The 15679-nt window shown below is 42.9% G+C and overlaps 1 protein-coding gene across 4 annotated transcripts; it reads left to right on the forward strand.

The window, feature by feature from the left end:
- Nucleotides 1–1601: 1601 nt before the first annotated feature.
- On the forward strand, nt 1602–15180 carry LOC149974320 (casein kinase I-like). Of its 4 annotated transcripts, none has more exons than XR_016489290.1 (10): nt 1605–2105; nt 7071–7181; nt 7609–7757; nt 7990–8218; nt 8311–8481; nt 8721–8869; nt 9032–9200; nt 11340–11945; nt 12072–12147; nt 13214–15180. XR_016489290.1 is itself a non-coding variant. In XM_090212059.1 (10 exons), the coding sequence occupies exons 1-9, from the start codon at nt 2030–2032 to the stop codon at nt 12102–12104; spliced, it is 1227 nt and encodes a 408-aa protein (XP_090068185.1). In that variant the 5' UTR covers nt 1605–2029; the 3' UTR covers nt 12105–12147; nt 13214–15180. The 4 variants fall into 4 exon arrangements, 3 of the variants coding, with proteins under 3 accessions (XP_090068183.1, XP_090068185.1, XP_090068184.1); XM_090212059.1 differs by having other exon boundaries at nt 11340–11479; XM_090212058.1 differs by having other exon boundaries at nt 11340–11479; nt 12077–12147.
- The last annotated feature ends 499 nt before the right edge of the window (nt 15181–15679 follow it).

Below are 15679 nucleotides of genomic sequence, written 5' to 3' on the forward strand. Positions count from 1 at the left end.
GGTTTTCCTGTGCCTGAGACACAGGCAAATGTATACACACGCACACACACAAATGTATACACACGCACACACACAAATGTATTCACATGCACGACACAACCATATCTCAGCATCCCACTAATTTCATTGAAATAACGTGAAACAATGTTGATTCAACCAGTGTGTGCCCAGTGGGATGTCTTGATCTCAATGACCTGACTTGCCTAGGCATCTTGAACAAGAGTCCAGAAATCAAAATAAATACTATTGAAGTAGGAAAATGGGAAAACATGACTAATGTGAATAAATTAATAAGTAAATGTTTCTATTTTGAACAAAACACCATATGAGCCATCCCTATATGAGCAGAAGACAGAGTATGAATAGGAGCCTGTGGTCATTTGCTTCTCCTGACCCTGCACAGAGCTGTGGGCATGGGCCAGTGATTTGTGTCTATCCTACATGCATCCCTTCAGATAGTATGTCCCAAGGAAAAGTTTGCCGCTGACCCAGTTCCCTACTTAGCAGAAATAACTGCAGTCTTCAGAGATGTTGCCGCAAGAGAGAGAGTGAGCTTATCAAACTACTTCCACCTCTCTCATGCTCCATCCACGGCAGGAAGGATATGTTTTATTTTATGCATACAGGCTTCATCATCAGTTTTTTACTGCAGTTTGAATATTTAATTCTGAGTAGAACAAGAACTGATACTGTTCGAATTCTGAACGGCAAAGTAATGGATGTGTCTACCAACTATTACAACCTGCAAGCTCCCCCAGCACAATAGCCAACAAACAACTAGGTCATGCAAGGTTTATGGATTCATTTGGCCTTTTTCCTGCTCCCTTACTAAATAATCCTGTATATTTTGGGTATTTTGGTCTATTCAGCCCCAGACGAGTGGCTGTGTCACAGGATTACTGAGAGAGAGCAAGACAGGACTTATCCCTGATATAACTTGTCTATCTCTATCTGTTTGTTTGTGTGTGTGTGTGTGTGTGTGTGTGTGTGTGTGTGTGTGTGTGTGTGTGTGTGTGTGTGTGTGTGTGTGTGTGTGTGTGTGTTTTCATGCATACATACGTTGGTACGCATGTGCTTGTTTACCTGTGTTTGCTTTCTGCTGTTGTCCTCTCTGTTGATTTGGCCTCAAATTCAGGTCACAGTACATCCCTGCCTTAGCCACTGTGACATCACGCCAGTGGGACCCAAAAATCCTAACCTAATTAGGAGGAACCACATAACACCTTACATCAGTCTCTACATCCCAAATGGCACCCTACTCCCCAGTTGACTACTTTTGACCATGACCCATAGGTCTCTGGTCAAGAGTAGTAGACAAAATAAGGAATATTGTGCCATTTGGGACACTTAATGGCCTTAGTTGGGGCAACTTCAACATACTGTGTGACCAGACTCTCACGTTTATCAGTTTCATTGCCCCTATTGATTTTTATAATGAAAAGACTGTAGAAGTCCTGTTTATAAACATGTTAGTATGTCTTTAGTATTCTTGGGTTGATTGTTTTATTCAGTGTATCAATCTTGTCTTTCTTGATACAATGTAGGTTTAAACACTAGAATAATTTATAATTTACAAAGACCAATGTCCCTTTTTATGTGATCTGCGCAGGGTTGCTAGGACAAGTGATGTCACAGGCGAGTAACAGGCTGTCCACAACGGAGGACAATCCTACAGTGGGGAAGAAGCTTCCATCAAAATCCGTCTCCATCCTGCTTCATTTCGGGAAAGAGTACATTTTAAAAAGCAAGAACATAGTCTACACGTTCTGAGCTTTTGGCAATAGCAATATCGTTGTGTTCTGAAAAAGACATAGGTATAAAAGGGATGGTGAAAGTTGGATTGTTACAGAAGGAATTTAATAATCTTCTATTATTTAGGGGAGGGGGGCGTCTGAATAAAGGAGTTTGTATACCAGCAAAGTAAGGTGATATTTGGGGTGGTTAGGTAACCAAAGAGAGCAAAAACACCCGGGTGGATTTTTCAAAACAACACATTCTGAAGATTGCTTCGTAAGAATAACATTGAACCATGGAGTTAAGAGTGGGAAACCGATACAGGCTGGGAAGGAAAATTGGAAGTGGATCCTTTGGAGACATCTATTTAGGTGAGTAACGTTAGTTAGCTAAATTCTCAACAATATTAGCTACACAATAACGTTACCGTATGCTAGTTAGTTAGCTAGCTAGGTACTGTCAATTGAACATTTAATCTAGCTAACGTTAGCTACTGTACTAGCTACCAAACACCGTCACTAACCTGATAAACTAGCTTACCATCGCAACATTACGTTGTACTTTAACCATGTTGCTTGGATTGTGAATAACATAAAACAAGCTGTCAATTCTCAGCACCTCTTGTCCCTTTGGCAAACCAGTAACGTTAACTAGCTATATACAGTCAGTGTGAGGAAATAACGTTAGAATAGCCACTAACCAGCTAACGTTATCTAGCTAAGTTAGCTTGTCAAATTGAGATGCCTCTATCCAAGCAAAGCCCATGACAGTTTCACAAAACAGCAGGACAGCTACAGCCAAGCAGGTAGGCCTAATTGTCATTATTAACACAGAGATGACTACCTAGCTAGTCAATGTAATCTGGAAACTGCTTGATTGTTATTCATGTCTACTAAATGTTTGGTTTTCAAACAGCATAGGCATGACCCTGCTGGATCATGGATGGATAGAGGCTTTTTAAAAAAAAAATTAAGTAGAGTTCACTTGACAGACATACTGAAGAACAAGTCACCCACCCCAACTGAGTTTGCCAGTATACATCCCATCTGTCAAATGTCAAGGGATGAAGGGCAGTTCGCTAGCTGCAGTAGAGCTAGCCAAATACCCTGTTCTCTGCTCTGCCCTCCAGGCAGTGGCACTTGCCCACATTTTTAGGATGAAGCATAGTGAAGTTCTGAACTAGTTACCCATTTTATAGTCACAGTACAAGTGTACTTACTCTCCTGTAGCTTCCATTTGTTTGCTGCTGTGGCTGTCTTAGAATTTAGTCAAGCTACTATCAATGACAGTATTTCTGGCTGGTTTAAGGTAACATTGCTGAAATGCATTGTTGTGGCTAGTTTCAACCATTTGTCACTCAGTCTTGGCAGGGGTCAACTCCCCCTTAGCAGTTGTGTTGACTGTTGCTTGTGTGGTGCGTTTTAGTGTGTGTTTAGAGACTTGGCCCTCTGTTTTTTGCAGTGGTCCATAATCATCAGTCAGCGGTCAACTGAAATTACATTCTGATATGTTATCATCACCTCCAGGGTTTAGCTTACACATACTTTTGTCATAAAGGTCACTGAACACGTCTTGTTTTTGTATGAGTGAGTTTGAATCTTGTCATGCCGTAACTGTAACTGTTGTCATAATCCTGCTATGCTTCGTGGAGTCATGTTTTCCTATGCGTGATAGGGAGGAGTATTCCTATGTTAAATGCTAAATGGGTTTTTACAGGGCCTCAGAGTTTTTGAATTTGGTGTATGTCCTATCCTCATTGTATGCGTTTTCAGGTGACTGTAGGAATTCCTCTGGTTGAGTTGAAGCAGGAGCACATCTTGTCCAGCTACAGGGTTCAACACAATTGTCCAGCTTCTTGGCACTACTGTAGCACATGGCAGTTAGTGTATACAGCAGAAAGAGCTTATTGTTGATGGGGATGACATCTGCAAAGTTTCTAACAGCCATGTCGTTGTTCCACAAACCGTCTGTCAGATGTTTAACGCCTACTACTGCCCTACTATGTCCTGTCTGTCTGTACTAGCCTGTCACGAGTCACAGCTCCAAACCCCATCCCGCCACCTCTTCCCCTTTTCTAAACAAATAGTTCTAAACCCCATGTAAGGCCAAAAGGCTGCTTGACTTGCTTCTCAGTTGCTTGTTGTTGGATGTTTTGTTTTGAAAGGGTTGGGTCATTTGGATACTGACTGGAAACATTTTGTGGCAAATGTTATTCCCGTCTTTGAGTTGTTAAATGCACTGTTTGTGCATTTTCGGGTTCAGAGACACTGACTGGGAAAAGTCGATGATTTCTATGTTCTTACATGGCTGCAGTTATGGTCGATATATGAATTATGTTGCACATGTATAAGTCATTAAACTTCTATAGTGCTTTTCATAGAATCTCAAAGCTCTTTAAGAACAACAAACAACCAACATATGTTGACGGTTCAACCAATCGAGGCCAAGTTGAGTATGCAGATGAGAAACCGCATGTCCAACTCCATTGAAGTTCAATGTTCCAACTCAACAGACATGAATCGTGTAGGGCTGAGTAGATGTTTTTAGAAGAGTAAACCTGTAAAAAGGTAATCCAGCCCACCCCACACACCACTGCTCCAAACCACTAAGGATATGGCGTGGTTGTTTCCTTTTGACACCCTAGCTGGATTGTATAACCAGGCCTAGAACATCTTTATCTCTCCTAGGCTGCCTGCCTCTTCATTAAGCCTCTAGAAAATATTGAAACATTAAAACATTCTGACACCAATAGAACTATGTTGAGTTCATATAGTTTGAAGTACAATTGAAGTACAATTTGTTCAAATGTGTTTAATTGTTAGAGCATACAGACTTGACTGCCAATTCTGTAGATTTTCTCAATGCACATGAAGTAATCCATGTTTTGGAAGGCTAAACCGTTATGAATGATGTCAGTCCCAAGTGCCCATTGTAATAGGCTTTGTAATGGGACAGACAATATAATGTCAGCGAGGGGTGGATTTGCCCCCATCCTAGGTCACCTGTGTGTTCCTGCGTACTCCTCAGGTGTCAGTTTGGGGGGGGCACACGCAGGCGTGTGGTGAACCGTCCTACACACACAGAGGGGAAGCTCCAGTCAGCTGTATTTCCCTCTCTGCTCTGCTCTCCAGTGTGGACTAATGCATTCCCCTTTATGTAACCACATGTATGATTCATTCGACATGTTATTGTGTGTGCGTGCATGGAGGTGTTAAGTAAAGTGCTTTTCAGGAGATGGTCTGAGTCATACATGGACTGACTGTAAGCCTACTTTTGAAATGAAATGTCAGATATGAAAAGCTCCCCTGTTTCCCACTACTAACATACAGTGCAGCAAATGTGCACATCTTCAATGCATTTAAAAAAAAAAATCTCATATTGCCCTTTTTTCCCACTTTGTATGAAAAGGGCCATTTGCAAGCAGCGCAAAGAGAAGTAGGCCCAGTACTAAAGTAACAGGCTAGGTGTGTTTTACATTGTAACTCTTCAAGCTTATGAGTCTTCGAGTCTTATTCGAGTCTTATGTAACACCTTGGACCATTTTTCACATATTAAACATAATTTCATGTTCCTAGGTAATGCTCTGCTGGCCCTCTATAGTCACTCTGAATTTATGTTTTCACTGCTGCTGGGCAGGGTCAACACAAATGACCACAGCCACAAAGTCATAATAATGGCTATTTCTACAATTTATCTTCTTAAAATCTGATTTTAACCTTAACCACACTGTTGACCTCATGCCTAACTTTTTAAATTAAGACCAGAAAGCTAATTTCTGTTTATATTAATTTGTATAATATTGCCCATTTGTATTTTTTGTCTCTGGTAACTAGTGACAACCACTGTGCAGGGAGGGATGGGCCCCGACTCACTCTCTACTCCCCTTCCCTGTTCTGTTGTCCCTTGTCTGTGCTCTTGTAGAATACTGGTTGAGGGGTGGAGATGATGTAGTTAATTATTCCTTGCCCACAAACATTCAACCACCCATCAGAGATGATTGCAATACAGTCTGCTTTCTCTATGATTTGCTTGACCTTCACTTGAACTCGGTTGAACTTTGCATCCAGCAAGTTAGTAGATAAAGCCTGTCTGGTTGGAGGGGTGTATGCTGGGTGGAGAATATTCAGAAATCTCTTCCAATCTTGCCTGTGAGCATCAGAGCTGACCCAGTTGCATACACAGCTCGAGCAAGACATTCATCAGCATTTCTCTGACTATGTTCCTCCATTGAGTCAAAAAAAACTTCTGATTCCAGAAGGACCATGAGCTGTTGCTATCGATAAGGTGTCTGATTCATCATTTTCACCTCGAATAGAAGTAGAGGGACTTGTCAGAGGTTGTGAGTGCTGAGGGAACTTATGCACTTGGCCAGCTGATTCTGCATCTTTGTTGCATTCTTCACATAGGATTATGCACAGTATTTGCAAATGTACACAGCTTTTCCTTCTACATTAGCTGCAGTGAAATGTCTCCACACATTAGATAGTGCTCGTGGCATTTTCATGTAAAGATTGGGAAGAAAATAGCAAAAAAAATAATAATACAATTCCATGTACAGATCAATAGTTAAGCAGTTAGATTAAACAACTCCTTTGTAAGATTTTTTTTATTTTTAAATGAAATATGTATGGAAACAGGTGAATTAACACTTCTCAGTTAGCAGGCTCAAGCAAGCTAAAACCCACATGGTAGCAAGAACTAACTAGCAGAATTTAACAAGTTAGAAATGATTTAAACACACTTTGCTGTAGGCTACTATTTACTAGTTAACAAAAAATCATGTATGTCATATAAAATATGTTCACCCCACCCAGTATTGTAATCAAAACTTACCAGAAAGCATGTAGTCCTTGGCTCAGACAGTGTAGTAGTGTGGGCTCAATAGCATCTCATTAGTGTGCAAGATCTTAAGAATCAGCTGTACATGTGTTGGAAGAATGAACTGTGCATGCAGTGTTGGAATTCCATTGAATTTGGGATAGTTTAACCAAACTTCTTCAATGAATTTAAGCAAAATTCCCGGGCTTAACTTCCCATGGAAAATGTCTGGAAAATCTTTGGAAATTTACTGGAAAATTTCTGACCCTTTGCAACCCTAGTCTGAATACTTTTTGAATGCACTGTTTATCCCCCGTCTGTGCTGCAATGCTCAGTCAGCAGGGACATGCACATCACAAGGGACCAGAGTTTCCCCTCCCTTCGTGGGCAGGAAAAAAACATCCAGGCCATAAACATTTCTAAGCATAAACCATGCTCTGTGAACCAAAATCAGTAATTGACTGCTCTCTATTCATCTCCATACATTTTTATCGATAGTCCTTCTCTTTGTCCCCCAGGCACAGACATCTCAGTGGGAGAGGAGGTGGCCATCAAGCTGGAATGTGTGAAGACCAAGCACCCACAGCTCCACATCGAGAGCAAGATCTACAAGATGATGCAGGGAGGAGGTGAGACCTGGGTCTAAACCATTATACATGGGCCTTGCTGTGGGCTATCAGTCCTGGTCTATCTCTCCCCACTCCTCTCCTCTTTCTCTCCTATCTACCCCCTCCATTGCTCTCGTGCTCCCCCCACCCCACCTTCCCCCATGTTAATGTGGTTTTCACATCACTGGACAAGCAGGCAGTCATCCACATGAGTCAGTCAGTCCAGTCATGCCAGCCAGCAGCCTGAGAGAGTGGACTCAGTGGAACCTGTCATCCGATCACAGAGCCAGAGAAACACCACACAGGAAATCACATTAAACCCAATAGAGAATGTCATTTAAGTGAACTAGAGATGGGTTTAAAAACAGATTAACTAACCATGATTAAGTTGAAGTCATCAATTTGCTTTCCCACTTCTAACCTCCCATGTGTGTTTCTTCCATAACAGTGGGCATTCCTACAATAAAGTGGTGTGGAGCAGAGGGAGACTACAACGTGATGGTGATGGAGCTGCTAGGCCCCAGTCTGGAGGACCTGTTCAACTTCTGCTCCCGCAAGTTCAGCCTCAAGACTGTCCTGCTGCTGGCTGACCAGATGGTGAGACAACTGACAGAGCGGGTGTTCACCAACAGCATTAAATATTCCGCTCTTATGCTGACTATTAGGGCCACTTGTATCTTCTGAAGTTATGACCACTATATGCTATGAAATTTGCTTGCATGTTCGCTAGCTATTATTTGTTAGCAGATTAGAAGCGCAAAGTAAAGCTCTCCAAGAGGAGTAGTGTCCACTCCTGCTCTTATGTATGTGAAAAAAAAATATTTTTCAGATCAGCCGTATTGAGTACATCCACTCTAAGAACTTCATCCACAGAGATGTGAAGCCTGACAACTTCCTGATGGGCCTGGGCAAGAAGGGCAACCTGGTGTACATCATTGACTTTGGCCTGGCCAAGAAGTACCGCGACGCCCGCACACACCAGCACATCCCCTACCGCGAGAACAAGAACCTGACCGGCACGGCACGCTACGCATCCATCAACACACACCTGGGGATAGGTAGGTTGCATACACACACCTGGACATTGATCTCACACACACACTATTCAAACAGGGCCAGTGTGTGACTTTCTCCCTCCCTCTCTCTACAGAGCAGTCTCGTCGTGATGACCTGGAGTCTCTTGGTTACGTCCTGATGTACTTCAACCTGGGCTCTCTGCCCTGGCAGGGCCTCAAGGCCGCCACCAAGAGGCAGAAGTATGAACGCATCAGTGAGAAGAAGATGTCAACCCCTATCGAGGTGCTCTGCAAGGGATACCCCTGTACGTAGTCTGATTTATCATTCCTGGTTTAAGCATAGTTGATTTATACAAACACACTCCTACTCTGTGCTTAGGTATGGATATCTATGACAGTGTAGGATTGTCTTTGTCCATTTGATTGTCTGTAATGTTTCTGTACCTCTTCAGAGGCCATGCGGTGACCCTGTAAAATAAAAGATGAAGGAATTTCCCTACAGGATGATAATAAAGGATTCTAACACTTTTCTCCCTCCTCACAGCGGAGTTCTCCACCTACCTGAACTTCTGTCGCTCTCTGCGGTTCGATGACAAGCCGGACTACTCTTACCTGAGACAGCTGTTCAGAAACCTGTTCCACAGACAGGGCTTCTCCTACGACTACGTCTTTGACTGGAACATGCTCAAGTTTGTGAGTACTGCCTCTATTCATTGTTAATTAACAATCTATTAAACATATACTGTTTTTATTGCACATCTTAATAATCCTCTTAACAATTAGGCAATGGTACCTCAGTGGCAGTTTTCTGATCTAGTCTCCATTTCTACCCCTCTGACTGCCCCTAATTCCAAGGGGGCCAACCGTGCAGCGGAGGAGGCGGAGCGGGAGCGGAGGGACAGAGAGGATAGGCTGAGACACGGCAGAAACCCTGGGGCCAGGGGACTCCCGGCCGCCTCAGGACGACCCCGAGGAACACAGGATCCGGCGCCGCCTACACCCCTCACACCCACCTCACACACAGGTTAGTGTCTCTCTCTCACACTTTGATATATGGTTTACATAATAATGTTATTGTCTCTTGTCATGGTCAGGAAGTACAGTGGGGCAAAAAGGTATTTAAACCACAGCCATCATGTTTCCCAGCATGCTCAATGCAGGTGATTTAAAAAATATATTTTTTTGTGGGGGGAGGTTTTGTACATTGATTAATGTTGTGCTACTTTTCTAAACTAATCCAATGTGTTACTTGGATGTATTGCACACATTACTGAAATGGTTGTCCAGTTTAAATGCATTCGATACTCTCATATTTTAGTCTTCCCAACCCTGGCAGTCATTCTGAATAAAAGTTGAGTGAATACAAATTCCTAATGTTGATGTTCCCACTCTGGCTGAATTCCAATTGGAATTACACATTACTTTGCAAGCCATCATAAATGTGATTTTCAGGCCTGATGTGGCCTGTAAACCATGTGTTTCTGGCCACTGTATTGGGGTAAAACTAGTCCCTCAACATAAGGCCTTATGAAGTATGTACAGTGGGGCAAAAAAGTATTTAGTCAGCCACCAATTGTGCAAGTTCTCCCACTTAAAAAGATGAGAGAGGCCTGTAATTTTCATCATAGGTACACTTCAACTACGACAGACAAAATGAGGGAAAAAAATCCAGAAAATCACATTGTAGGATTTTTAATGAATTTATTTGCAAATTATGGTGGAAAATAAGTATTTGGTCAATAACAAAAGTTTATCTCAATACTTTGTTATATACCCTTTGTTGGCAATGACAGAGGTAAAATGTTTTCTGTAAGTCTTCACAAGGTTTTCACACACTGTTGCTGGTATTTTGGCCCATTCCTCCATGCAGATCTCCTCTAGGGCAGGGCTGTTGCTGGGCAACACGGACTTTCAACTCCCTCCAAAGATTTTCTATGGTGTTGAGATCTGGAGACTGGCTAGGCCACTCCAGGACTTTGAAATGCTTCTTACGAAGCCACTCCTCCTTTGCCCGGGCGGTGTGTTTGGGATCATTGTCATGCTGAAAGACCCAGCCACGTTTCATATTCAATGCCCTTGCTGATGGAAGGAGGTTTTCACTCAAAATCTCACGATACATGGCCCCATTCATTCTTTCCTTTACACGGATCAGTCGTCCTGGTCCCTTTGCAGAAAAACAGCCCCAAAGCATGATGTTTCCACCCCCATGCTTCACAGTAGGTATGGTGTTTTTTGGATGCAACTCAGCATTTTTGTCCTCCAAACACGACGAGTTGAGTTTTTACCAAAAGGTTATATTTTGGTTTCATCTGACCATATGACATTCTCCCAATCTTCTTCTGGATCATCCAAATGCTCTCTAGCAAACTTCAGACGGGCCTGGACATGTACTGGCTTAAGCAGGGGGACACATCTGGTACTGCAGGATTTGAGTCCCTGGCGGCGTAGTGTGTTACTGATGGTAGGCTTTGTTACTTTGGTCCCAGCTCTCTGCAGGTCATTCACTAGGTCCCCCCGTGTGGTTCTGGTATTGTTGTTCACCGTTCTTGTGATCATTTTGACCCCAAGGGGTGAGATCTTGCGTGGAGCCCCAGATCGAGGGAGATTATCAGTGGTCTTATATGTCTTCCATTTCCTAATAATTGCTCCCACAGTTGATTTCTTCAAACCAAGCTGCTTACCTATTGCAGATTCAGTCTTCCCAGCCTGGTGCAAGTCTACAATTGTGTTTCTGGTGTCCTTTGACAGCTCTTTGGTCTTGGCCATAGTGGAGTTTGGAGTGTGACTGTTTGAGGTTGTGGACAGGTGTCTTTTATACTGATAACAAGTTCAAACAGGTGCCATTAATACAGGTAACGAGTGGAGGACAGAGGAGCCTCTTAAAGAAGAAGTTACATGTCTGTGAGAGCCAGAAATCTTGCTTGTTTGTAGGTGACCAAATACTTATTTTTCACCATAATTTGCAAATAAATTCATAAAAAATCCTACAATGTGATTTTCTGGATTTTTTTCTCATTTTGTCTGTCATAGTTGAAGTGTACCTATGATGAAAATTACAGGCCTCTCATCTTTTTAAGTGGGAGAACTTGCACAATTGGTGACTGACTAAATACTTTTTTGCACCACTGTATTTGTTTCTCCTGTCTCTTTTTCTCTCCTCTAGCCAACATGTCTCCACGACCGGCGTCCGGTATGGAACGAGAGAGAAAAGTGAGCATGCGGCTTCACCGGGGAGCTCCCGTTAACGTCTCCTCGTCCGACCTGACGGGACACCAGGACACCTCTCGCATGTCCACCTCACAGGTACAAGCTCGTCCCAACCCCAGATGCACCCCCTCGGCCCTCACCAGAACACCACTGACCTCATACGACCACCGCCCATCATGACCCACCCCTCCAGAGGAATATGGAGAACAGAACCAATAAAGTTGTCTATAGTCAAAACCTAAACAGGAATGTCTCTTGACTTTGGATCTCAATAAGGAGTAGCTAGCTGTAAGTCTAGGAGTGCATCAGTAAGGCCTGGCTTGCATCAACATGATTCAAGACATTAATAAACATGAAGATGTTTATTGGAGGGAGGCACTTCAACTAGCTAAGTAAAGGGCCCTGGCTTTAGTCTGCCAAACAAGACTAAAGGAGAAGATGCACGGAAGGAAATTCACCCCAGGCTTGAGGGTACTGAAGAGGACACTATAATGAAATATCCCCACTCTCCTTAGGCAACATCGCCCTATTCTCCTTGGCGATCTCTTTACGTTTCCACCAGGTGATCATGAGTTGTAGTTTTTATCTCCCACACATTGGTGTGTTATAGTAAGCATGCCATACTACAGACCCAGATCCAGTTGTCTGACTTGACCTATGGCCTTCTCTCTCCCTCCACTAACCTCAGAATAGCATTCCCTTCGACAATCACGCCAACTAGATGCTCGCCATATCCTTGTGTGATGGCCCGATGGCCACACTGGGTGAGTCCCGCTGAGGCTGGCGCTGGGTTCTAAAGTACCAGGGATGCACGCCTCCAGTCCTAATGGGAAGTACTGTCTGTCTGCAGGCTCTTGTTCCTCTCTGATATACGCTATGAAAGGGAGTTGAGACAAGTAGCTTCAATGTTAACAGCTTATGACAAAAGGAACTACTTTTTGTTAGTCAGCTGGCCAGCCTATTCCCTTTCATAGCGTATTGATCATTCAATGAGCCTGACTTGCCAGGTCCTATTGGACCAGATGCCTCAGTTATTCTGATGCATCTGACACTGTCTCCCTTGAGAACTGGAGCGGTGCATTCCAACCTTGTGATAACAAACCAACGTGTGGAACCAGTGTTTCTGCTATTTCTGGCTGTTACCCTACCTAGCTCTGTGACCTATCCTCAGCACAGTGCTTGTGACTTGTTGCAGTGGTTGGACTGTGGTGATGCCTGTCTGACATTCTCCAGCATGTGACTGCATTGGTTCCTATCCTGCTCCTAACTCCCCAGTCTTACCTATAGAGGGGTGGGTGTGTGTGTCCTTCAAACCCTTGTCTCCCTTGGCTTTTACCACTGCTCAATGCTGCATGGTTTTTCGTAGGTCTCTGGAAATTATCACCAAGCTAAAGTTTAGATTTGCTATGTCTGAAAGCATATACTGCATTTTGTTTTCTTGTTCTGATGAGTGAATGACACACCAGACTGAGGCCATGTGGCCCGTCGCTGCTTGCCTTCATCTCTCACACTATGTATCACCCTCAGCATATCTTCTGCACTACATGGAAATACTGCTGTTTCTGCTGAGCAATGTGACAATATTAATCTATTGTCAGGCCTTCATGCATGATATGTTTTTGAAACTTCTGATGTTTCAAGTCTGATATTTTTATTTCAACTTAAGTGCAGTGTTGTGTAGATGAAATTGAGTAATAATGTAAGTATAGTTCAGTATATGTAATGATAAGATGGAGATTGCATGCAGAGAAGCGAGAGTAGAGATCCCCGCCTGCTGTAAATGTATGAGAGTATAAAAGTTGACCCCTCCCCTCTCTCTTCTCCCCTCAGTTGGTGTCTGGCATGATTCCTGGTGGCCTCCACTCTGCAGCGCCTCGATGAGACAAGACCCACAATGCCACTGGCACTGCAGAGGACAGCACCAAGCCTGGCTCAACCAATCGGCAGCCAGCTCGCTAACTACTACAGAAAACATCGGAAGACCACCTCTCTCCTGACCTGGCAATGTCTGGTTGTTCCTTTGTTTCACCCTAGTTTTCTTGTTCCTTGCCCACTCGGTCTCTCTCTCCCTCTATGCTCTCTTTCTAGCTTTCTCTGTACTCTCTCCTGAACACTTACAATTGTTTCGATAAAAAAACTTGGAAATAAGTACCACATCTGCGACCTCTTTTCCCAGAGACATTTTCCATGCCTGTGCAGAGACTGGTCTTCGCTGTGATGGCGATCTAACCGAGTTCTTTTAAGACTGAAACGACAAACGGAATGACAACAACTGCCACCGTTATTGCCGTGGTTACTACTCCTCATCCATGGCACTTTGTCAATAAAGACACTCATTTCTACTCCCACTGTACATTACTACATAATAAATCTGATATGAAAAGAGCTGATCCAAGATTGAGGCTCTGTTTTAAATGGGTCGTTTTGGGTGTACTGCTTTTCATTTGTACATCTGTTTTCTCTGACCACCAGCTGGTTTTCTATTGTTTTCACAGCTCTGGTCTGTAACTCTAAAGCCATTTGTAATACATACTATTTGCATGTTTTAACACTCGGCCTCCCTTTGAACTGCTGATATGTAGGGTTTTAACTCTAAATCACATCTGAAATTTTCATCTGTATTTCTAGATGGGGTTTAATGGTCAAAGTTGCTCAAGTTGTATATGTATAGGAGGGCCCCGTAAAGGTTTCCTTTTCTCCCCAACCAAGACAGTCTCTCATGGACTACTGTACAGATCTACATGCTCATTTCCTGTTATTTGTAATATTTCTAAGCTGTGAAATACATGTAATATAGATGTTTACTTTTTGAGGTGAATTCGGGTTGGGTTTCTTAAATTGGGTCTGTTCAAAAGTGTGACATCACTGTCCTATAATCGGTCTGGTTCGGTCCAGTTTTGGGCTGTCAATCATTATCCGTGCCCAGGCTTGTGCTGCGTCTGTCCAAAAAGATGAAGTGCAGGATTGTTTTAGTTGGAGTGCCTCAAATTCACAAAAATTGAGAGCACTCACACAGAGACTTACCAGTGTCAGTTTAAAATAGCAGCCATTTAACAATGATTTTGTTTTATTGATTGTGAACTGACATTTTTATATTTTCTTATTGTCTCCATGATGTGAACACTGGTGTTATTTGTACATGTTTTGAGAAATAAAATGGTGCTGCACTGATGTGGCTACAAGCAAAGGCACGTGCACATAACTAAAGATCTGTGTTTACTTTGTATCTCCTGATAAATTAACCGATTAACACTTCTCTTGGGTGGGCTATGGTCTTTGACGTTCAACTCAATGGTCGCGTTACCCTGTTCAGACGTTGCATGCATCAACCAATGATTGCGTGCCACATCGACTGCTGTCGGGCACGAGATCGCTATAACATCTGGTTAGCTGATACGTTAAATACCTATCCATGCTTTGTAAGATCTGACATGCGTCAGCAACACCTGGACAGAGTAACGCGCCAAATCTCTACTGATCTTCAGCAAAGAGTGTGGAGCAAGAGTTTGGGATATTCAACTCAACCTCAGTCAGCAAAATTTTTATTTTTAGGGTCTGCACAGCTGAATCGTTACCATGGTTCACCCCTATAGAACCATTTTAATGCAGGCCTGATTCCTGACTAGTCATTTTATCCTATGGTTTAACCCATGGGCAGTTTGGTCAATCACTGACTCACCCTTCTATGTGTAATTAACTAAGCTACCAGCTCTGAAATAACATTACTTTTATCTCTCATTTGTATTTGCCACTGTATTTGTGTACTTTAAAAACTGTAAATAAATGAAGTACTTGTACTCTGTGTGCTTTCATTTTCAAACGTGGAAAGAAAAGGTATATATAGTTAATATATTTGATGTCTTAACCTGTGTGCAGACTACCACTAGACGCGCACACTGCAATTGCCCTACGCTGGACACCTGAGGGGAAGACCTAACCCGGGGAACCCTAACCAAAAAGGCCGCAGACCGGAAGCAGTGGGGCTCTCTTGTGGATGCCTCAAGACAAAAAGAGGATTTAATAAATTAGTAAATGTCTATCACCCTATATTGGAGATTATCTCCTAGATCAGGGATATTGCTCTGTTTTACCTGACACCTTTTGTCTTAGGTCTAAATGAGTCCTTGATTAGAGGGGAAGAATGAGAAAAAATTTTTTTCATTATCATACTAAAATACAAACCATGCCTGTGTTGGTCAAAAGAGTGTGAGAAAGGGTTGTGTTACGCCCAAAGACCCTTAGAGGGCGTTATTAGACAGCCTTGAACGCTCTCAAGGGGTATACTACAATGCACAA

This window comes from Oncorhynchus mykiss, chromosome 20 (genome assembly GCF_057628025.1).
Source record: "Oncorhynchus mykiss isolate SJ-2025 chromosome 20, ASM5762802v1, whole genome shotgun sequence".
Taxonomy (NCBI): Eukaryota; Metazoa; Chordata; class Actinopteri; order Salmoniformes; family Salmonidae; genus Oncorhynchus; species Oncorhynchus mykiss.

Excerpts from the sequence above, each read along its gene's own strand:
- LOC149974320 (XM_090212057.1), top strand. The coding sequence starts at position 2,030 with ATGGAGTTAAGAGTGGGAAACCGATACAGGCTGGGAAGGAAAATTGGA. Across the intron at positions 7,758-7,989 it reads TGCTGCTGGCTGACCAGATG|ATCAGCCGTATTGAGTACAT; the intron begins GTGAGACAACTG and ends AATATTTTTCAG. Across the intron at positions 9,201-11,339 it reads CACACCCACCTCACACACAG|CCAACATGTCTCCACGACCG; the intron begins GTTAGTGTCTCT and ends TCTCTCCTCTAG.